At 44.5% G+C, this 23,150-nt stretch overlaps 1 protein-coding gene across 3 annotated transcripts; it reads right to left on the bottom strand.

Annotated features, from left to right (window-relative positions):
• Positions 1 to 1,023: 1,023 nt before the first annotated feature.
• Positions 1,024 to 22,442, bottom strand: LOC141477656 (phospholipid-transporting ATPase IC-like). Of its 3 annotated transcripts, none has more exons than XM_074166913.1 (27): positions 22,262 to 22,442; positions 20,142 to 20,239; positions 19,053 to 19,166; positions 18,417 to 18,515; positions 18,249 to 18,310; positions 17,744 to 17,816; positions 17,578 to 17,648; positions 16,279 to 16,361; positions 15,454 to 15,612; positions 15,214 to 15,302; positions 14,613 to 14,803; positions 13,704 to 13,912; positions 12,851 to 12,894; positions 12,553 to 12,712; positions 11,389 to 11,577; positions 10,574 to 10,686; positions 9,928 to 10,092; positions 9,435 to 9,546; positions 8,253 to 8,328; positions 7,685 to 7,817; positions 6,244 to 6,529; positions 5,261 to 5,484; positions 4,646 to 4,729; positions 3,745 to 3,990; positions 3,357 to 3,495; positions 2,374 to 2,504; positions 1,024 to 1,597 (listed from the first exon to the last, which is right to left on the bottom strand). In XM_074166913.1, exons 1-27 carry the CDS (start codon positions 22,440 to 22,442, stop codon positions 1,367 to 1,369), a joined length of 3,762 nt encoding a protein of 1,253 aa, XP_074023014.1. In that variant the 3' UTR covers positions 1,024 to 1,366. The 3 variants fall into 3 exon arrangements, with proteins under 3 accessions (XP_074023014.1, XP_074023015.1, XP_074023016.1); XM_074166914.1 differs by having other exon boundaries at positions 12,553 to 12,709; XM_074166915.1 differs by lacking the exon at positions 12,851 to 12,894 and having other exon boundaries at positions 12,553 to 12,741.
• Positions 22,443 to 23,150: the final 708 nt, after the last annotated feature.

Here is a 23,150-nt window from a genome sequence, read left to right as displayed (position 1 = left end):
GAAGTTCCACCTGAAAGTGAGCGTTTGCCAGTGACTGCTCCATCCGAAAGCGAGGTGAGCAGAGCGGTGCCAGCCCCAAGGGCAGCTTCCCAGGGACCAGACGGACCAGCTCACAAACATACCCTAGGAGCAGACACAAATACATTCTCCAGTTGGGAAGAGAGACAGGCCCAGAAACAAAGAGCAAGTGAGGAAACAGAATCCCAGAATGATACGAGGTTGGAAGGGACCTCTGGAGATCATCTCCTCCAACCCCCTGCCACAGCAGGTCCCACAGGAACATGTCCAGGTGGGGTTTGAATGTCTCCAGAGAAGGAGACTCCACCACCTCCCTGGGCAGCCTCTTCCAGGGCTCTGACACCCTCACAGGAAAGAAGTTCCTCCTCCTGTTTAGATGGAACTTCCCATATTCAAGTTTGTGCCCATTTCCTCTTGTCCTGTCCCTGGGCACCACTGAAAAAAGCCTGGCCCCATCCTCCTGACACCCACCCTTGAAGTATTTATAGGCCTTGATCAGATCCCCCCTCAGGCTTCTCTTCTCCAGCCTCAGAAAACCCAAGTTCCTCAGCCTTTCCTCATCAGAGAGATGCTCCAGGCCCCTCAGCATCTTTGTAGCCCTAAACCCCTCTGTTAACCATTGTTTGGGGTCTCTTTATTCCAGGGGAAAGCGAGGGGTCGGCTCTGAAGGGAGTCATGCCCTGTCACTCACACTAACAAGGTGCAAGGAGCCATCTCTCCGAGTGCAGCAATGTAGGCAACTGCTGGGGAAAGGGAAAGGTACAGAAACCACACCTGTAAATGCCAGAATTCCTAATAAAATCTGACACCGACCAAAGTTTATCACCAGCTGTATCCCAGTCTTAGGCGGGATGAGCTCAGACGAGGATATCTGGGTCCCTCTCAAAAGGCTGACCCTCTGGTTTGCCGTGGTGACCGTGCAGTGTAATGAAATGGCGCGCAGGAGGTAACGGCTGCGCAGCAGGTTGCGTTCAAAGACACCATATGAAATGTAGCTGCAGTTTTATACCAACGGATTATTAAAACGTGAAAAAAGTTTGCAATTCCAGGCATCACTTAAAAAAAAAAACAAACTCAAAATGACAGCGCTGGGTTTCCATTCCCCAGCACACACATCCTTCACTTTCGCCTCACACACAAATCACTCGCACCAGGACTAGTAGCTCGGCAGAGAACTCTTGGCCCTTCTACGTTTCCAGTAGTCCAAAGCCAGGAAGTTCTGGGATAAAGCGTAAAACTGTTCACATCCTGATGTCATTTGGTTAAAAAAAAAAATATCCTGAGTTTGTTTAAAAAAAAATAATAATTGTGCAATTATTAGGATAAAAAGCTTCTCAGCTTTTGAAAATCAGCTGGTTTGAGGAGCATCTCTGGCTGGTGTCCCGCTGCTGCCCAGGACCGCGTCCAGAGGAGCCCGCTTCTTGCGGATGCTGCGGCCGGAGGCGATGAGGTCGGCGTAGCCCCGCTGGTGGGAGAAGGCGTAGGCGGAGCGACGGCCCGACACCCCACGGCGAAAGGCACTCTGCCTGCGCTTCCACTCCTGCTCTTCCGCCACGTACTTCTTGCGGTTCCTCTGGATCTTCAGGCATGCAAAGACAGAGCAGTTTAGGGATTACAGGGAAAACAGCTTGTTTGTGTTTACTGACTGGGAAACAGCCCCGTGCTTTTCTACATCCCTAAACTGCTCAGCAGGAGGGTTCTCCTCTTTAAATTTGTTAGAGACAAGAATATAGAATCACAGAACTGTCTGGGTTGGAAGGGACCTTTAAGATCATCTAGTCCAACCATCAACCCAACTCTGACAAAACCCATCCCTAAACCATGTCTCTATGCAGTAACGCATCACCGTCTCGGGAAGACTATTTTGAACTTCATTATTTTCATTTATCTTTAAATGCCTTTCATTGGAATGGCCTGAAGATACGCCACTGAAAGCTACTCCTGTGTTCTCATGCTGACACTTCTTTAATATCTTTTTAAACCACACTACTGCAATTGTAACTATTTTCATGCCCTACCTGCCAGCTCGAGGCAAAACAGAAGCAAACAAGAACTGCCCCCTACATTGACAGGGGAACAAGGGAACTCTGACACAGAAGCATCAGGAAGATACTGAGAGATCAGAACACACCGAAGTGCTTTGGATGGCAGAACGTCACAGCACCGCTGTCACCCAGGCAGAAGGCGGGCTGGGTCTGGCCTTGGGAAAGCCCTGCTGCCACCCGCCCTGGCCATGGGCCTGAGCCCCCATCTCCTGCCGCTCTCCCTAGGGCACAGTCACTTGCCGTCACCAGTCCTGACTCCTGGCAGTAAATACACACCAAATTAACCCAAATAACACAAGAATTCACTCACTCGATCACTTTCCGAAGGCCAAATCGTTGCGGAAAAGAAGCGCTGTGCCACTACAGGAAGTAAGCAAATGGCAATGGATAAAATCATGGTCAGCCAGAGGTACGGCTGTCTCAGAGCATTGGGAGCAGTTCCTAGGAATAAAAAGAGCAAAAACTAGTTTATGACATGATCACGTGAACTAGTCATAAAACACAAACAGGATACTAAAAGGCCCAGCTTCTCTCCTGAGCTAACGTTCTGGTACTCCGCTGTGTTTCACACCACCAAGCTGCCATACAGACTCTACTCTGCAGGAGCACAACAGGACTGAGTTCTATAAAGCACTTCTCTTACAACATGGCCATATTGGCAAGTGATATTTAGTAGCCAAACACCCAATCTCACGGAACTTGCTATCAAACTAAGCAGCGGTCATATCTAGAAACTTCTGAAATTCATAAAGCATCCAGGTAGAAGGAAGTTATAAAAGAAGGCTAAAACTTTACTAAAGGTCAAAGAAAAACATTGTATTAGAGGCAACTACTTTTTTTTCCATTGGGCTCAGCTTAAAAATGAGAACGTAAAATTGAGGGGGCTTGTTATTTTGAGGGGGGATACTTAGATCCAACACAACATACGAAAGATTTGTCACTAGGAAAATTGGGAAGCAACAATGTCCAAGTGGCTGCTACTTACACCTCCCCGGACTTCCAGCAACACCCCCAGGAGCTGCTACCAGCTTTGGGCTGTCTCACTTTGGGGTTTTACCCTCCGCTGAACAGTTACAGCAACGTGGCAAACGCATACCCTGCCAGATCATCGCATCCCCTTTCTTTTAAGCTGCCCCACCAATTTTAACTTAGTTCTCACTTGCAGACCCCTACTGCTAGGCAACGTCACGTTCCAGCTCATTTTCACTGAAAGAAAGGGTTCATGCCATGACATTCGGGCTGTAGTTCTGCTGCGTGAGACGGGAAGAAGAAACACAAGCCACAGGGACTGACCTGTGAACTGGAAGCCAGAAGGAAAGAGAACGTGGATTCCAGCGCTGTGGAAGTCAAACGTGATACCAAAGTAAAGTGCAATACTCCCAAATACTGAAAAAGCATTAACAAAAGTCCAGTAAGATGTATCCAAGCCAATCTGAAAGCAAACAAAAGCTCCAAATGAGTTTATTAATTCAAAATAATATCAACTACCCTGAAGACTGACAGCATTTTGGTCAAGTTCCCTCTCATCCAGTTACACATCAGTCAGAGAGCATCAACAAAGAGGAGAGAAGGCAAAAAGGGGAAGCTTTTTTCTGTTGTTATGCTTTTAGTAGACAAATGTAGGAACATGCCCAGAAGGTGTTTTCAGAGCGAGAGAGATCAGGAGGCTAAGCTCACTTGCCTGCAAGTTGACGACAAATATAAGAGAAGATGCTGCTGTGACAGCAAATGACTGATAATCTGAAGGCGCTTCTCCGTCTTGTCCCATGGTTTTAAGGTAAGCTCCATATGGTATGAAGAAGATTATCAGTGAAGTTAAAGCTCCATGAAGCAAACTTAAAAAGAACTTCTTGTAGTTAAAGAGTACATCTTTCTGTCCCAAAACATACAGCCTAGGGAACCGAAGACTCAATTTGTCGCTCACGTCCTTAATAAAGCGGGAAAAGAGAAGAAAAAAAAAAAAGTTGCTGCAATTTCTTGTTCTCAGTGTGAGCTTTGAAGAGTAAGAAGCTCAAGTGTACAACGTCCCAGAGGAAATGGCAGATTCCTTTTCCCTCTTCAAACAGCAGTGTGGGCAGCAGGACTCTGCACAGAGCAAGGCGTGCAACTGGGAAGAGCCAGTTCTGGGCACCTCTCACAAAGCGATCGCAGAGCCCGTTTCCAGGCTGCTAGGCTGACAGCCCATCGCTTGCCAAGACAAGAACACCCACAGTCGCGCAGCTCTTTACTGCTGTGGACCGTGTTGGGTCTTTCCCTACATGGTGACTAAGCAGAAGACGAGGGCTACCACTGCACGCCCTGCCTGTAAGTCTCTAACAAATACCCAAGAAATATTTTATACAGACATTATTAGCACTGAAGACCTGTGAACCAACTAACTTTGGCTATCTCAGTAACCCTCTGATTACTGCCCCTTGTTACCTCACACACTGGGAAGAGGAATACATTTTTAAAAGCCAAAAAAACCCAAACAAAACCCCCAAAATGCTTTGTCCATAAAAAAAGCAACCAGACTCAGTGTAATTAAAGACTTGACGTTAGATGCCTTTGGATTCCTCTGCTGTTAACACCATGGAGAATACCTGGTCAAGCAGGCCAACCAGCAGAACCGGGAGACTGGAGTACAAGACGTTGTACAGCGTGATGAACCAGTCCTCGTAGGCTGTCTGTGAGAGCAGGAGGAGTTACAGGAGTTAATGATTTCTTCTTGATTACACCTTTTCCTTCCAATTCCTGAGGAAAATCATGCGTGCTCCACTATAGCATTAAATTACCCATCTCAGCGTTTACCCCAAAGACAAGCAGCACCTTAGCTCACAGCTCTGCTGAAACTATTTTTCGCCTGTATAAAGCTGCCCCACTCCTTATAAACCCCCAGTGCTGCCTGACTTTGGGATTTGGTTTCCTACTGATAGATTCATGCACCGTCCAACTTCACCTCAGAATATCTTCAGCAGCAGGGCTGAGAAAGCTTCCCCAAACCGCTATACAGCAATCTCTTACAATCACAAGGGTTCTGAAGTCACAACCAGCTGCTTAGCCTGTAACTAACTAGCTTAGTTACCACCTGTTCTCCTGCAGAAATTACTGGTGATACCTTCAAGCTCCCGTCGCTTCCCCAGTTAAGCCTTTGCTATTCTGCACTGACAAAGAGAGAGATCTGCCTGTCAGCATTACACACGAGCACGTCTCCTTACCTGGGCGGAGAAGCCATTAAAGAATGAATACCAGATGTGCACTAGTGTAAAAGCAAAGTTCTTGTAGAAGAAGTATCTTAAGAACTTGCACATCCTAATGTAAGACCACCGTCCGTGGACCAGCAGCAGCCTTTGGAGGTAGCGGAATTGCCCAAAAGAGTAGTCACTCGACATGACGGCTTGCATCCCTTCTTGGCCACTGATTCCAACTCCGATGTGGGCAGCTGCAGGTAACGAAACAAACACCACACACCGTGTTGAACAACGGGAGAGGTAAAACATGACCCGGGGCAAATCTCCCGGTTCCTATTCTCTGCTTCAGGTTCCTCTGCCCCATTTAATTTCTGCACACAGCACAAGAGGCTGCCTTACAGACTAACACAGCAGCCCATTTCCCCTTCTTTGCCCTGTTACTCACTGCTCACGTCTCCACCCTCGCTTGGATTCTCTCCCAGCGCTTGTTCCACCAGAACAGATGCTGGGAGATTTGACCACGGGAGAATCAAGCCATGAGACAGAGCAAGCAGACCCCGAACCAACTGGCCAGGCAGTTTACAAACACACTCGTAACATAAAGCATAGCCCAGGAGTTTCTGTCTCAGTGGGATTTCTCCGGAAGCAGTTCAGAGAGCACCAGCTGCAATACAGGATGGCTAGTGCCTCCAAGCACGGGGCAGCTAAGCTATAGCTTTGTTTTTATATAACAATTTGTAACCCACAACATGGTAACGCATGTAATTCAGGTCCCTTCTCAGGGAATGTCTACAGAAAAATCTAAAATATACCAGCAAAAACCACTAACCATTTCATAAAGGGCTTCCTCAAAAGGGAAAGCAGAGGCAGAGAAGGTAACAGAAGTGATGTTAACGCGGGGAACGAAACAGATGGCAGAGTCTTCTGAACAAAGAGTAACAGTGAAGAGACGGCAGAAGAAGGCCCAGAAGTGATCTTTCCTACCGAGAGAAGTTCTACAGCTGCCTTACTTTTAATCATGTTTACATCATTGGCACCGTCCCCGATTGCCAGAGTAATAGCTTTCTTGTACTTCTTCACCAGCTCCACCACCATGGCCTTCTGCTTCGGCGTCACCCGGCAGCAGATCACAGCCCTGCACTCACAGGCCAGATCAACAAAGTTCTGCTGCTGCTGCTCTTTGTAAGCTTCGGCCCTTCTCCTCTTCTCAGCTTGCTTTTTCTCCTCTTCTGCTGTTCTAGGGAATTTCAGCTTCAGTTTTTTTTTCTTCTTTTTCTTCTCTAGTAGGATTTCATTCTGTGTAACACAAATATATGATGTTCCCTTCTACCTTGTTTCAAACTGCACTCCGAGTACTGCCTATACAACACACTTAACATCATTAAGTGTCCCGTCACCCGTTTATAGTGTTTTAATTAAATGCTGGTGCAGAGGAGTGAACAAAGAGCTAGGGAAAAAAGAGAAAGAATGTACTTGGTGGGATTAACAAAAGGAAAATGCTTGTACTTGGTGTCACAGCACTTCTCGCAGAGTTCAAAGGAATATTTCTTCTGACGGGAACAAATTCACTTTTGAAATCATTCTGGTATTTAAACTTCCTTCTCTCCTATTTCTCCATCTCCTAGAGGAAGCGCAACTGTGTCCAGCACATGTGGAAGTGCCCTATAAATACCCAGGTTAGCGCCGGGGCAATTCAGCTGGAGCAGGAGGTAACAGAGACCTGTGATTTTACCTGCTGCTCCTGCCAGATTTCCTGTAGGCATCCCAGCCCGTTTCCTGTGCCTTACACACAGACAGACACTTCTTTATACAAATACAGGTTTAGGGCTGGACACTGAGATGGGGCAGACAGCCCTTAGCTCTTCACTTTCTCCTGTAAGAGCAGGCTGCCGACAGGGTGGCTAATAGCCACGGAATTACTGCTAGTCACCTCTCTGCTAAAAGCTTTCTTCTGCCTTCTAAGCTCCTCTGAGAGCACTATATTGCAGCACTGAGCAGGAAATTTGTCTTCTGTTTCCACCCTTTCACTCCCATCTCTCATTTCAAGCACAATTTCTGTGCCTGTACTGAAGCCATACATCCTGTGGTGCTGGCAGTACCTCTTTCTCATTTTTTTCCATTAGACCAGAATCCCCATGAAGAATAAACACTGAAAATAAGACTCTGCTTTTGCAGGGGCTTGGCTCTACTTTGATGGCAGCTACCAGGGTGATCTGAAAGGCCCAAGAAATACCTTGTTTTATTGAGTGCTACTTTCAACCTTTAAACCCAAAAATCTTTCTGAAGATAAATACCAAAGAAATGTGTTCTGTCTGCGGCACAACAGCCAAAGAATTTTCACTGCTTGGTTTAGCAAAGCAGACCTACGAACAGAGTCCTCAGGGAAGGACACTGTGGCTTGGTGGTACCCCCAAAACCTCAGATACCCAGGAGAGTCTCTTTTGTACATACCAACCAGGAGCCAGTGATTATTAAAGCCCGATCTCGACTGCCCTGGAAGAAGGGCTCGTTCATTCTTAGAGAGGAATGCGCACTTGATCCAGCTCTGTTCCTCTGGTTTTCCAACCTCGTTTGAAGAAGAGCACTGGAAAGAGAGGTGGATACTATTACAGAAAAGTCAAGGATAAATTTCAAGCTAGATCTGTCCCAGACTGAAAATCTGCAAGGAACAAATGCAGTACACGCTGCAAGGACTTCTTCTGCCATAGGTGATGTTCTAAGCAGTGCTAGAGCGACAGTGAAAAGAGGATCACACTGGTTTGATATCCTTGCTGTTTGGCAAATAAGGAAAAATTTGGAAAAATGAGCCATGAATAGTGACAAGGCCCTAGTTCTTCTCCCACCCCATGCTGGTTTTCCTGGGGTCTAACCGTTTTGACAACAGCTGACCAACTGCCAAGGAATACTGTTCAGTCATTGAAGAGTCACGGTGGGATAAACCAATGTCACTGCTGGGTTAATTTTAAAAATAGAACACTTTTAATACCCACAAAAGAAATCCTTTGTGCTTTTCACTTGCCTGATATCTTCTCCATAGCAGATGGTTGTTTCATCTGTTAACAGTTCACAAGAAAATCCAATATTTTCAGCAGTTTCTACAACAAAAAAAAAAAAAAAAAAAAAAAAAAGAGGTAAGTATTTAGGTAAAGTTCTGTCATGAGTAACTGTTGGGAACAGCCAGAAGTACCTGAACTCCTCTCAAGTAATGTTTCAGTATGAGAAGGTTCCTCTCATTACAAAAAACCCCCATACATAGCACAGAGAAGCTGGGGGAATGCCTATTAATTATCTGTCATACAACAACTGTGTGGCAATGAAGGCGCGGTGGGTGATGGAATTAAAGTCAGGGAATTGTATTTCCTATGCAACATTTCCCATGAAATGTACATTACTGTGCTGGAATGCATTGTCACAAGATGCTCCGAATGCAAAAAACTGTTAGTGACTTGGAAAAGCCCATCAGCCAATTCTGGGAAGAAAGATCTACCAGGGCCCGTTTAACTTGCTGGTGGAGATGCTGTCTCTGTGTCCGAGAGCCGTGACACCAAAGGCACGGCAGGAATCAGCCAAAGGGGACACCACAGTGTCCTGCCCTGGCCACCCTGGACCGCCTGAACCAAGGCTGTTGCCAGCACCGCAGAGACGCTGGTCTGGCTGCAGCTCCATCCAGGGGGTGGTACAGCCGTTCTTACTTACACGTTTAATGCCTTATTTTGAACTGACTGAACAACACGTTGCCAGCCTGCAGACTAGCAACCACCAAAAGAAAAGCCAATCAGTCCCTGTCAGCAGCACTTGCGAGTGTTTGAAAAGTAAATTTTCACTGTAAAAAGACGAGTTTTGGCACTGCCCTCAGAGCCGAGCAAGCCTGGTGGTAAAAGCAGGCTGTCCTGCACTTGCTTTGCACTGGGAAAAGCAGTAGCTGGGCATTTCCCTGCAGAAGACAGCCACAAAATCGGTCATCCAGGCCGAGCTGCTGGAGGAACAGAAGTTACACAGAAGCCCATCCAGTAATTCCGGACTGGGAACAGCTGGGAAGAAATTTTGCACATTGTAGAAATTCCTCCAGTTGTGATTTAAATGGACTTTTGTACTAAGCTTTTCTAGAAACATACGTTTTGTTCCCAGTCTGCATTTGCCCCAGCTTATCTTCCAGCCCTTATCACTCCTGTGCTAGCTCTCTGGCTGTAAGTAAACCCACCTTTTTTGTCACCGGTAAGCACCCATATTTTAATGTCTGCTTTTGAAAGCCTGGAAATAGTTTCTGGAACTCCATCCTGTAGTTTGTCTTCAATAGCTGTTGCACCAAGCAGCTGGAAGATATAGGAAATACAGGTATTTAGTAGAATAAATATGTATAGAAAACTGATCGATTTTCAGTAGAGAATGAAACTAGGTATGTCTTCAAGCCAAGTGTCCTGGTAGTGTTGAGGTAGAACAGAAACAACTAAAGCTCAAACTAAGAATTCGGTACAGACAAATTCTTGCACATAGAAGTGTATATTAGAAACACACGTACTAAAATACATTTGCTTTAATTCTATTAAACAATTTGGCTTAGTTCTAAAGCCAATAAAATACTGAAAAGATCTAAATCAACATGTCCTAATAAACAAGGATTATTTATTTTCAAAAAGATCTGTTTCTTCCTATATAAGCATAAAAGTACACTAAAAATTTAAAGCTTGACTTACAATCAAGTTTTTTTCTATTTCCTCATAGACTTTGTCCAGAGCTTCGTCACGATTAGTTGTAGCTACACTGGCCTCCACAAACTTTTTATTCCACGCTTCAAATTCATCGTGACTAATGTCTCTATAGCACAGGCAGAGTGTCCTGAGAGTTTCACTGGCAAAAATCTGAAAAGTAATTAAAAAAAGACACATCCACAAACCAAATCTCTTCATTTGCAATCCAAACCTAAGCGTTAAGATCATGAGCATTCAGTAAAGTCTGAGAAAACAAATCTGACTGCACAGTTAGTCCCGGGTATTGCAGAAATGCCAAAAATTAAATTGTAGCTGACAAGGCAGGCTGAGCTGGAAGACTGAGGAGGTGACAAACAGAACAGAGTGTAGGGATCTGCAACACTGACAACTATGAAACAAAAGTGTGTAGACAAAACTAAAGTTCACCTCTCATGAAAAGACAATGAATGCATTTTTACGAACACGCATGAAAACTTATATTGCTTTGATTATTTCTCAGATTTGGGATGACTCGTACAAACAATTATAGGTCTGTATTTGCTTTAATAGCTTAGGAAAAGGAAATTAACAAAATTATAGTCAGAAGCAGACAATTTTAAATTTAAAAATGGTATATATAATACAAACGTACCTCTAGTGCTTCTTCTGTAGCTTCTCTCTTTAGATTCCTTGGGTGCAACCGTTCATAAATTACCGTATCAGCCCCTTTACAATACAGCCTGATGTTTCCACCTGATTCTCTTACTGTGGAGTGAAACACGAGAGGTGGGACAAAAGGTTAGAGTACACTTACATAAAGGAATAGTTTCAGATTAGATTGTTCGGTCTACTGCTGTCAAGGACCAAAACTACAACACCAAGTTCTTCTTCATCACCACTAATATTGTTCAATTAGGCAACCTGGTTGATTAGTGCATTTCCTCTTCTCTCTCATGACCCGAGAGGATACTTAGACTCCCAAGGATTATGTTTTTGATAATGGTTAGTAGGGTTAACATCTCACTTGCCCCTAGGAGCTGGGCAGAGACATACGCTGGAGATATGTGGCACCAGAATTATAGCCTAAAAACAACAGATCTCTAACTGATTCAAGACTGACAACTTCGAAGATCAGAACTAAAGAGCTGCTTATATATACCTCAACCTGCACACCTAGTATTCCATTAGCTAAAGGAACATACACTGGGGAAAAGTTTCCCTGGGGAAAAAGGGGAATAAATCACCTTTGCAGCATTTCTTTAAGCTTCTACTAAAGGGACCCAAATATTGTCTCCAGCAGAGGCCACACCTGAAACCAAGACTGTCTCGTGGACACGTTTGCATCTATCCTAGGATTGTGTGTGTTACACAGCCAGAATTGTTGACTTCAACCTCCCTTGCACATACTTTTTCCCCTCTGAAATCCAAGTGAACTTTTCCCGTAGAGTCTGGCTGCAATCAGCTTACCAATGACAGACATCCGTTTTCTGTCGCTGTTGAAATCCAAGATAGCAAGGACATCGTACGTTCTTTCAACCCCCATCTCACTGATAGTGATAGTATTTTGCGTCCGTGAGAGAAAAACGTAGCCAAAGTTTCTGGCTGCTGTAACCAGGGCACCTTCATCCGGGGAAGCCGCTTGGTAATTGAGCTGTCCTGTGTCACCGAAACGGGGAACAGAAGAGAAAGGCGGGATGTACCTGAGCGTTACAGGGCTCTCGCCCACCACAGCACAGGAATTCACACCCTTTCTGTAGAGTGACAGAGAGCCGGGCATGCAAAGCCCTGTCCCCTTCTGCACTGCAGCACCCGAGAGCAGTGCACACAGAGGAGGGGGACTAGGGACCCCCCCCTTTCATTACATGTACTTCCCCCATGGGCTAAGTCCCTGAACCCTCTTCCCTCCAGGTATAAAGGCAAAAACTGTAACTTCTCTGTCTCAAACCAGATATTAAATATCTTACTCTTCAATGTTTTAATTGAATCTTCCAACCTTATTTTTCACGTTCACGAATTCTTCAATCAATGTTCACCACTAAATTTAGTTTCCGTCATATTTTTGTTATTAAATTTGCTTATTTGCTGCCAATACTCTTAGAACAGACATATGTGATTTGTATATGTCTATGGGGTTGTGAGTCAAGGAGCAAGAGCATGAAACCCTCATGCTGAAAATACTCATTTTTCCACACTGAAAACAACTTTCCAGATGTCTTTTACTTCCACATCTGTATGTGGAAGCAGAGACTATGCCAGTGTCATTGTCGTTTTATTTGAGATTTATGCTTTTGAGATTTTAAAGATGTATTTGAACAGAGAGAAGACCTGTTACATGAAAACACAAAACCTCCGTATAAACTGTTCCCCCCTTTCTAAATCTGCTGCTAAGATGTGCATTTGCCACAACAGTAATTGTCATAAAGACAGTCCCCCTTCCATGAAGGGTCAGATAAATTCAGCACAGGGAATAGCATCGGCTCTTGCTTTTGTTTCATTTAAAGGAGCAGCCTAACACTCCTTCTCACTTATGGGTCGGCATTACTTTTGAACGTCTCCCTCGTGCAACTGGATTTGAATTACTGTTTCCCCTTACAGAAGGAAAACTACCAAACACCTAAAAAACATACTCACCATCAGAGCTGTCAGTCATGACTGTGTGACAAATGGCAAGCAGAAAAAAGAACTTTTGAATTTCTGGCTCCTTTCCAGATTTTATTTGCTCTATCAGATAGTGATCATAGAATGAGAACTTTCCATCCGCGTAGGTGTTCCAGCTGAAATCCACTTGCTGCTCAGGAAACAGAAGAGAGTTTGCGTTACCTCACGTGCAGTTGCTTTGTGCCTCCCTGCACCTCCTCAGGTTTCGGCAAGGGACCGTTCCCTGCTCTACAGACGGCAGGGACTTTGGGGCCAGAAGGGACCCACCTACCTGCGGGTGGCTCTGCAGCTGCCCCGCTCCGTCCCGCCAGTCCCCTGCAATGCGAGCACCACCGGTCAGAACCCACAGGACACAACAACAAAGTTTTTAGAACTCATTCACAAAGTAAAAAATACATAGAATTGCTACCGCAATAGAATAGCTCAGATTTTTAAAAAAGCAAATCCACGGACAGCCGAAATACTTTTGTATGCTAGTGATACCAAAGCAAATGTAAGAAAAAAAAAATACCACCATGCAGTGGAATTGTCCTAAAACATCCATTTTTGGCTTAACACAGCTTGCACTGTCAGGAATTCTGCATCTCTCTGCAGAGGCGGGATGTTTAAAAAACACATGGTGTTAGCACACTGCAGTCTTCATTAATTGAACTGAACAACCCATAGTTTTGGAGCACATCTGCTGCATACTCGAAATACTGCAATCCAGACAAGATTGCAAATGGAAGTAACTAACACTGAAATGAAAAACTGCTGCTCTTAGTACATTGTGTTATTTGCTTCCAGATTAACTCTGTCCCTGAAGCGTTTCTACCAAAAATAAAGCATTCTGTAAATTACTCGTTTCTGACTTTTTTGCTGTGAAGTTTCCACTCAAGTCCATCAGTTTCCACCTTTTAAGAGGGAAAACAGTGGGAAAAGCCCAACAATTCAGTTTTACTAGAGCTTTACTCTAGCTGAATCGTGGAAGTTCAGTCGAAACTACAAGGTCTCATATGCGCCTGATTTCAAACAAGGACTGAAATTCCTCCTCCTTTGTACGGACCGGTGAGAGACTGCCAGCTGTGCCACACGGGGACTGGCAGGGTCCTGCTTTCCGCCGCAGCAGCGTGGCACAGACTTACCATATCTTTGGCCATCGATGCAACATTTTTTAAAGGTCATGATGTTCTGCGTGAGCGTCCCCGTCTTGTCAGAGAAGATGTAGTGGATCTGCCCCAGCTGCTCGTTGAGCGTGGTGGTCCTGGCCTTGGCAGCCGTGTCCTTCTCCGGGTAATACATCTGCAGGTCCCAGTTTATGAAATAGCTTTGGCCCAAACGAATCACCTCGACACTAAATGAAACAAAACAAATGCTCTCACTCCCAGCCGCATCTCGTATTTTAAAACAATGGTGTATTATCAGATCCAGGGGACTCTGACTCTTTCCCAGGACTCAAATTGCTCAGACAGCCAAGAGCTGAAGACAAACAATGACATTTCCCAGCACATTACAGAGCGCCGTCACCCCTGCAGAGGCCACTCACGCTGACGTCAGACCACACCGCTCAGCTTCAGCAACACCCCAGTAACAGGGGAAAAACCTCATCAAGGCAAAAGCTTTGGTGGCGCTGCTCCCGTAACACACAGAAACCCCACTTGTGAACGGTGTTTTAAGTACAATTTGGAGAAGAGCAGGTAGGAGGTTGGAGGACTTCCAATATGTTACAGATAGGTTTGTCAAAGGCAAGATTATTCACACTTCATGCAGCAGTAAGGCCTCTCTTTTGAGGAATACATCTGGAAAACATGATTTTTCTATTTTAATTTTTTTTTCATGTAGTTTCCTTCACGCACTGAGACTGCAGAATTAGTCTGGGAAGTTAAATACTAGCAGGATCAAGTCCCCCATTTTGTCAGAGATCATTCCTTGGGAGAATGTTTTCATTAGTTGAAGTACCAATGAGAAATTAAGTCCATTCACCATTAATCCCTAAGTTAAGTAATTCAACGCTATCACCAGTTCAGGTCTTAAAGGCCAAGGTATTTACCTACCTCACATAGAGGGAAATGGGGACCATGGTGTTCAGAACAATGATGTATCCCCAAAAGTTAAGGAAGCCACGATAGGGAGGACTTAAATCTTGTGCATCGTAGAGGTACCAGGAGGAGTTGCCAATCTGCTGCTCCCAGTAGGTGTGTCCGATGGCCAGGCCAGCCGACAGCAGGATGAGAACCACAAAGATCTAGGGTGTACAGGGTGGCCCGTGACACTTCAGAAACATCTGCTCGACTTAAATCCCAAATCTCCAGGTTCAAAATAGAGTATTACACGCACTGGCAAGTAAGAAGAAGGGGAGCAAACCGTTCCCACACAGTGATCTCTTCAAATAATCTGGGCTCTAATTTTAGCCTGGCTTTGAAGCACTTTCCGCATCACGCAGGCTGCCCTACACCTCAAGTTTAGGGTCTCACATCCCACCAACAGTGAAGCACCTTTTTTAGATTCCCTCCTACTCCATCCCAACTCATCAGGCCAAAACAAAGTGGAAACATAATTATTACACTGAAAGGAAAAAAAGTTTCCTAAATTTGAGTTCATTTTTAAGTGAATAGATTGAATGCAAACACCTGAATTTTAAACAAAAAGGCTTACAGTATAAACCATGTAATTCATAAGGGAGTCAATCTTTGTCCTTTTAAATCTTGTCTTTCCACTATTTTTCATTATTTTTGTATCAGCACCTAAAAAAAAGGAAAGATACGATACGTAAGCAAGTGCTAGTATTACAAAACTGGGACATAAAATACAATGTTTATAGCAAAAAGATGTCATTTCACTCTGTAGGGCAAGCTTTTAGTTGGTAAATATTACACATGTTCAATTCATAAATACCTGCAAATATAACCATTCCATGGCAAAAGTCTGTATTCCTGATTTTACACCCACGTAACAATATCTTATCAGCATCCAGTGGATAACTCGTGTTTCTCCAGAATAACGTTCCGGCAAACTTATCCAGCCGGTTATTGGGTTCTTCACATTCAATCAGTCCTAAAAAATTTGGAGAATATGTTTAATATACAACAGCTAAATAAAAATGCATTGATTTGCACCCACCAGAGAAGTAGTTTTACTTCATGAGGTTGGTTTTTTGAGAAAAATAGTGTTCTGGATAAACAATTTATTTGAAATTTAGGGTGTACAAGTATTCAGCGCTTCATTGCTGATATTTTAAATGTGGCGTTTTGCTTTCCAGACTGCAATAGCAGAAAGAGTTCATTTCTGCACCAACACCGGTACCCACAGCATTTACTGCCAAACAGGGCACTTTTTGTTCACCTTTTCTTTTAATATTTCTCAAGCTCTAATAAAGGCCTGCCTACAAGAGCTTCTGACCCCCACGAGGGTCAGACAACCGTCCCACGCTACACTGCTGCAGCCAGAGAGACGCTGCCACCGCACACCGCTACCCGGCACAGACACCCCTAGCTCATTCATGGCAAAGGTCTCGTCTCCACACACACTGTGTTTTGCTCAGCAGCGCAATTCCCTCGCACAACCTGTTTCCGCTGCCTCCTGACACAAGCCGGGAAGCCACAGACTCCAGAACGGCAGGCACCGTTGGCAACGCTTCTGTCCCCACCCAGGTTTTATTTACTTGTGCTGTAAAGTGTGTGAGCAACATCTGAATAGTTGTAAGAATATCACTGTACAAACCATTGAAGTCTGCCATCGCACTTTCCTCCTGAAGGTATCTGTGTGTTACCTCCAGTGCCATTTTGAACTTTAGGTTAGTCTCACTAAGAAGAAAGGATAAAAAGGTCGTATTACTAAAAATGTGGATACAGGAAGGGAAGTTTGAACAAAATTAAATTAAGCAAATCAATGGGCCATAGGTACCAACCTCCTAAATTGAAGCAACGGCAAAGCCGTGCATTTGCAGGGACATGAAGCATTCCCGAACCAGGTGACTACCTCACACCCGCTGCTTTTCTTCACCAGGGAAATCTCACCCCTCTACCTCTGCTCACTGCAGTAAGTGAGGCTTCTCACCACAACTGCTTTACTCGTAATAATTACGGTTGAAGTAATGGTTATTTGAAAGCAATATGTATAACTGATACTGTTAAAAGCTCCAAAAGAGAACAAACCTTCCAGAACACAAGCAGATCCTTGTTTTGCATGATGTTTTAAGTTATTGTTGTTAAGGTTACTAAAGGTTGAGTGAGGAATACACTGCTCACTCAGAAAAATTAACATTTCGCCTCATTAGGTGAGCTCTGTATCATTACAGACAATACGAACTAAACTAACATTTACAAAGCAACGTGACAGAGACAGTAAGATCCACACTATCCAAGTAGTTTCTGTGAAAATATTCCACAGAAAAACATGTTATTTTTGTTTCCCCACTCTGACAGGGAATAAGAAAAGTTTAAAATAATAGGAAAGTCCAGGCCGGAAGAGACCTCTGGTAATCAAAAGCCCAACCTGCTGTTGGAAGCAGAACCTTAGCTGAGGTTAGCCAGGGCCCTGGCAAGCCCAGCCTTGACTGTTTCCAGTGAAATTCCACTCCTTCTCTGGGCACCTCTTCCAATGGTACAAACTATCCACCACCAGAGAGCAGTTATTCTTGAATGCAGACAGAATTTCCTCTGAAGAAACCTGTATCCATTTCTGCTTCTTCTGTCAATGGGCGTCCTTTTGAAGAGAGCATCTTCTCTGTAACTATCTTTGAGATACTGGGAGACCGATTAAATCGCCCTTCTCCTCTCCAGGCTGAATAAATCCAAGTCCTTCACCCTTTCCTCCCACATCATGTTCTCCAACACCTCAGGCATCTTTGTGGCACTCTGGTGGACCCTCACCAATTTTTAACGATCCTTGAATTGCGGGAATCAAAAACTGGACACTGTTTTCCAGGCGCGGCTTAGCAAGTGACAATTAGAGTTTGAAATACACACTTCTACCAGTAAGCCAAAATTAAATCCAAGAAATCCTTAAATAGAGCCTTACCCATCTAGTTCAGCTGTCTCTACGTAGCAGAGACTGTTTGGTTCCGAGCTGGAGAGCAGCAAAATATCAGCCTATAAAAACAAACAAACAAGTGTCAAATAAACCCCACTCATCATAACTACAGAACTCTGTAGAAACATAGAACAAATATATCTAAAGCACTTACAGGAACGAAAGTATTTTTCTTCAGACGAATGATATCACCAACTTTAATATCTTTCCATTTTGTGTTTTTGAACCTAATCAAGATAGTTTAATAATGATTACTATTTAATCTAGAACACTATCCACTCTATAATTCTTGAAATATTGAACTTTCCTTAGCACAACAACATTACATCTCAGTAGGGTGTGATTTTTAGTTTTGGAAACTGCAATTTAGTTGAGGGTCTATAACTTAGAAGTCAAACTACCTCTTCTCTTTCCTCTTCACCTGCAGATGAATTTCTGCCTTTGCCAGAGGTTGCTCTTAGCACAGATTTAGTGCCACAGAATCAACTTTAAATTACTCCTTTGTGCAATTCTTTTCCATTTTCAATTAGGTTTTTACCCAGACTGTAAAGAACCAAAAGGTGAACTTTCCCTACCGCCTCTGGGCTAAGATCCGTGATGAAACTTAGTGACGAGGCAGCAAACCTGACTGACGTAGTTGAGAAGGGAACAGTACAAACCTTCCGTCCCTGATGACTTCACACGTCCTGTTATTAACCTCGTTATCCATCTTGTGACGAGTCTGAAAACCAGGAGCAGAGAATGTACTCCCTACTGTGTTTCACAATTAAAGAAATGAACTAGACTGTTTTCTTTTGCTTTTCATATAAAGAGAATACGTTTCTTACAATGTCATCCACTAGGTCCTTGACTGCAGTTATTCCCAGCACCAGGAGCAAGGGCACCAGCGTTGTGTACCATGACAGGGTAGTTATCTGGGGAATCGACTACAAAAGACACATAAAATCCCTTCAATACAGGATTATCAATCAAGCTCAAGTCAGAGACATTTAATAGTGAACTGACTATAACATAAGAAGGAAACCCAACACATCAGAGGGAGAATTTTAAGTCAGGTTGTGAAGATGAAGGAAACTCGGGGGAGAGCGTGACTGTGCTGCCCTCCCTCAGCATCAGCTTCTCTTTAACAACTGGAGTTGCTCCTATTTTCTGCTGGTGTTCCTGATTCCTGAGTGGAACTTAAAGCCATCGTGTTTGACAGAGTAATAATCAAAGAAACACCTCTTCCCCATAAAACTGATGATCTTTGGAACTAGCTCACCCTAATACAAAGCTAGCACAGGTTGTTCCGGGTTTCTGTTACGATGGGCTTAGTTTCTGTGGTTGTTCAGGTACAGTCCCTTACAAAGTACCCTGCAATTTCCTGCCAGGATAGCACCGAATTGTGTCACAAGGATTACTCAGCTCAACAGATTAGCACCTCAAGTTCACTTCACAGTTAGTGCTCTCTCTGCCTGTCTTACCTGCAAAATGAGAAGAACAAGGAAATAGAAGTTGGCTGCTCTTTTAAACTGTTCAAACAGATTCAGTGGTATAAACGTGATCGGGTTGTACTTGTACGTCTTAATTGCATTTCCCTGTTGAAGAAAACTGAGGATCACTCACAACAGCAGATTCTTCTGATGTTACAAATGTACAATGCATATTTTCAAGTAAAGCATTTTACTAGTGAAATCTTTCCTATCAACTTTGTCAGATATGTACCTTTCCTCACCAGTTTAACTCGGGTCACTGTCTGAATGAAACAAGGCAAAAAGGGGTGTTTCACTGACGTGAACATACCCGAAAAGGCATCTCAGACTGAAGCTTTAGCTCCCTCCGAGCATGAAGGACTTCCCTCTGAACGGCTCCGGTTGTAGAAGTTTTACTATCAAACGTTCATACTCATGTCCGAGATAACCCAAACTGCCCAAGTCTGCAGGGCGGGCATCTCGGTAGGTACAAGGGACCCACACGAGCCTCACAACACAGATAAAGCCGGACAGCCCACGTGTAACCCCACAGTCCAAGCCTCCGTCACTCGCCAGCAGCACCACAGCTTTATTACAGCCAAGTCAAAAAATTAGAAACAGGGAAAAAAATATTCAACCTTTTGTCTTGACAAATGGGATAAAAATGTCTCCTTTATCACAATAACGTGGATTTAGAATGACACTGTACAAATGATTAGACATTCCCAAATGTCTATTTTTAAGACTGTCCCACTCCGGCTTAATCAGGGTATTGCTAAATACCACCCTGAGACTTCTGTATGAAAGATGACACCAATGCAGGTGTTTGCAACAGCTGCGGCTGAGCAGATAAAACTTGGAATTTGGACTAAGCACACCTGTCTTCTAATTCTGTCTCTCAAACGAGTCTCTCAATACTTTGGTTTTCCATTCACAGACCCAAAACCAGTTATACTTCCCCACCTTTGCTGGAAATCCTAAGGAAGTGTTAATTGCGGCTTTTACACTGATCACCAGTGGTTTCAAAGATCTTACTGATACTAAGAAAGTATTCACCCTGACAAATACTATTCGCACATAATTGAGAGAAAGAAAACTCACAGCATATTTGCTTTTTTTGAAGCAGAGAAATGTTGTTCTCTTGAACTGGGGCTGCTCGTAGAAGTGTGGATCGTTTGCTTTAACTTGCCAGCTGCAGTCTGGGAGAGACAAGGCAAAACGGGTCAACGCCTGATACAAACACGAGGGAACAAATCCGCCGGTTTCAGCTTTTCTCTCAAATGCCATCTTTTAAAGGTACTTTCAAATGAAACAAGACCGGTACCTGCTTTTTCGTACACAGTCTAAAACAAGGTTTTCAAGAAGTTACCAGGCTATTTGTCTTTATCAACAATTAAAATATAATCTGAGGTAGGAGAAAGTGGTGATTTACAATTTGGCAGTTCCGTGAGAAACTGAGAACCTATCAGCGTAACATTCATTCATGCTACATTCCCTTCATTCCCCACTTCTGGTTTGCTTCAGTTACACCTGTGAAGCACTGAGAACCCAAAACAGGGTTTCTCCGACGTTCTAGAAATGAAAATGTCTGCTCAACTTTTGAAAACAATTATCTCATATAACTGTACTGTGTGATGGTTTTCATTTGCAAACATAAAAGAGTACAAATCTGAAATGCTTTTTTTATTTCATCAGGCGTCCATGCCTCCTCTTGCACAGGCTACCTCCTTCCCCCCAAGATCCTCCAGATCCCTTTGCTGCCCTCAAGCCTGTATTAACAACAGCCCTGTTAATTCCGCCACCCACACCCACAACTCCAGGCCCTGCCCACATCAAAGAACTCCCCGCTCAACTCCTTCAGCAAGTTTGGAAGCCAACTCATGGAACACCTCGCCTGCCTGGGAAGGATGAGGCATACAGGATTTGGAAATCCAGTTTTCCAGACTCATTGGCCAAGTACCTCCCCTTTCTCTCCAGCCCACATTAATTGTCCTTAATGGGTGCTCTTTTGGGTTTCATGAGATTCTCGTGACCTAAGATCAAGGATGGGCAGAGGCATGGGGTGGGAGCTGCTGCTCCAAGGGCCTGTTGAAAGGTAGTTATGTCTGATAAGGCCGACTGAGACTTAAAACCTCAAATATAGGCACAAAGAGGTTTTTTTTTTCCCCACCCAACACACAAAGCAAGTTCACTTTTGACATATCCAGGACTTTACTGTCACTCTACAACTTTCACTTCCAGCATACTGGTAGCAAGCTGAGAAGATAATAGAGAAATATTTATCTTGTTGTAGCACTCTTTATCGGGAGTAGAGGCATAGGACGAAGGGGAAGGGTTTTAAACTGAAAGAGGGGAGATTGACATGAGATATTGGGGACAAATTCTTTGCTGTGAGGGTGGTGAGACCCTGGCCCAGGTTGCCCAGAGAAGCTGTGGCTGCCCCATCCCTGGAGGGGTTCAAGGCCAGGTTGGAGAGGACTTGGAGCAACCTGGTCTGGTGGGAGGTGTCCAGGGGTGGGACTGGGTGGTCTTTAAGGTCCCTTCTCACCCAAACCATTCTGTGATTCTATGATTAGGGGAGTTACAGAGTTTCCTTGGACAGAGGTTAAGGACAGGTTTCTGAAACATGCCGTGAGACTCCTCCCATTGATGTCCCGACGCTGGTGGCAGCAGAGACTACACTTGAACTCCTCCTACTCACCTCACCTTTCTGTGATTCTGAAACTACTGCAAATACAGAAAATCACAAGGCTACAAAATGAGCATTGAAGGTGAAATCTCATCCGTGCAAGGCTCAGAAAGCAGACGTACGTGCAAACCAACTGATTTGCAACACAGCAAAACCAGCAAATCGGCTTATTCTGGTTCAAGTTTCCAGATGATGGGGAAGACAAGTATCTGAAGCTCTGCTGAAGCAATTCTCAGACCACAGGCTATGTACATCTAGGGCCTGCCTTAATTAAGACAAAGTCACTGTGCTGATTATTAGCTTTACACAAGAAGCAGTGGCACAGAACTCTGGTTGCAGTTGGAATGAAGCTGATTTCTGTTCTGACATTTGTTAAACTGCGTTGCCACCAATTACTCACCCGCAGATTTAGACAGGCCATTCCAAGTCCTACCTAACAAATAAGCACAAAAGTCAAATTGATCCATACACGGCTCCGCCTCTGCATTCAGGATCATTTGATACCCAAATCAAGTTTCTGTCATAGCAATACCTTTCTTCAACGGCTCTCGGCTCTCCTTGGTGCCCCTGTTGATTTGGTTTTGTCCTGGTTCGATCGTCGGCTGCCGACTGTCCAACTCGTCCTCCGTCTCATCGTCACTGTACGGCATCACCTCATCGTTAGGCTGGGAATCCTCATCGAAGGTGGTCTCTGAATCCCTTTCTGAGATCATGCTGCCGGCACCCTGCAAGCCTTTTAAAAATTAAGGAAAGGAGTTAACAGATGTGGCTGGAAACCACATCTCTGTAATTTTCCTCTGTTGATGCTAGTCACCAAAACCCACGTTTGAAACGAGTTTCCTTGGAACAGCATAGAGCACGTGCTCGGTTTTCAAACAGAGACCAAAGTCACGAGGCAGTTATTTCCACAGCAAGTCCTTCATTCCTGTTCTGCTATGTGTAATTACACATGCTCGCCCAGCAGACTCAGGAACGCCTTGCCTCGTGATGCAGAACACTGTGAGTGGGACATAGGAATTAGGGAGCCCGCAAACACCTCCTCCCAGTGGCCACTACATGGTTCCCTGAGGAGCCACAAGAGGTAGAGCCCCACTTGGCTGCAGTGGGGCAAGGAACCGGGCATCAAGCACCAGGCCAGCACGGGTCGTGCCATCAAGTGTTTGGGTCACACAGCTGGTCCTCCATCCTGGTCTGCCCAGTCTCACCCAAAGCAGCCCTCGCTCCCTCTCCCCTCCCACAGGCTGAAGGTCAGGGTTTGTCATGGCAAGATCCCATATCTTGGTGTGCAAATTCGCGAGGAAGTTTAAAACTAATTTGTGGTTCAACACACACGGCCAGGCAGTTGAAGCCGTGATGAGTGTGTGCATACCTCTGCCCGGGGCTCTTCAGAGAGCACACGTGCTCCCTGACCCTCGAGCACT

The sequence above is a fragment of the Numenius arquata genome, chromosome Z, assembly GCF_964106895.1.
Source record: "Numenius arquata chromosome Z, bNumArq3.hap1.1, whole genome shotgun sequence".
Classification (NCBI taxonomy): Eukaryota; Metazoa; Chordata; class Aves; order Charadriiformes; family Scolopacidae; genus Numenius; species Numenius arquata.
The sequence above is the reverse complement of the archived record's forward strand: the minus strand, read 5'-3'. Positions and strand labels throughout refer to the sequence as shown.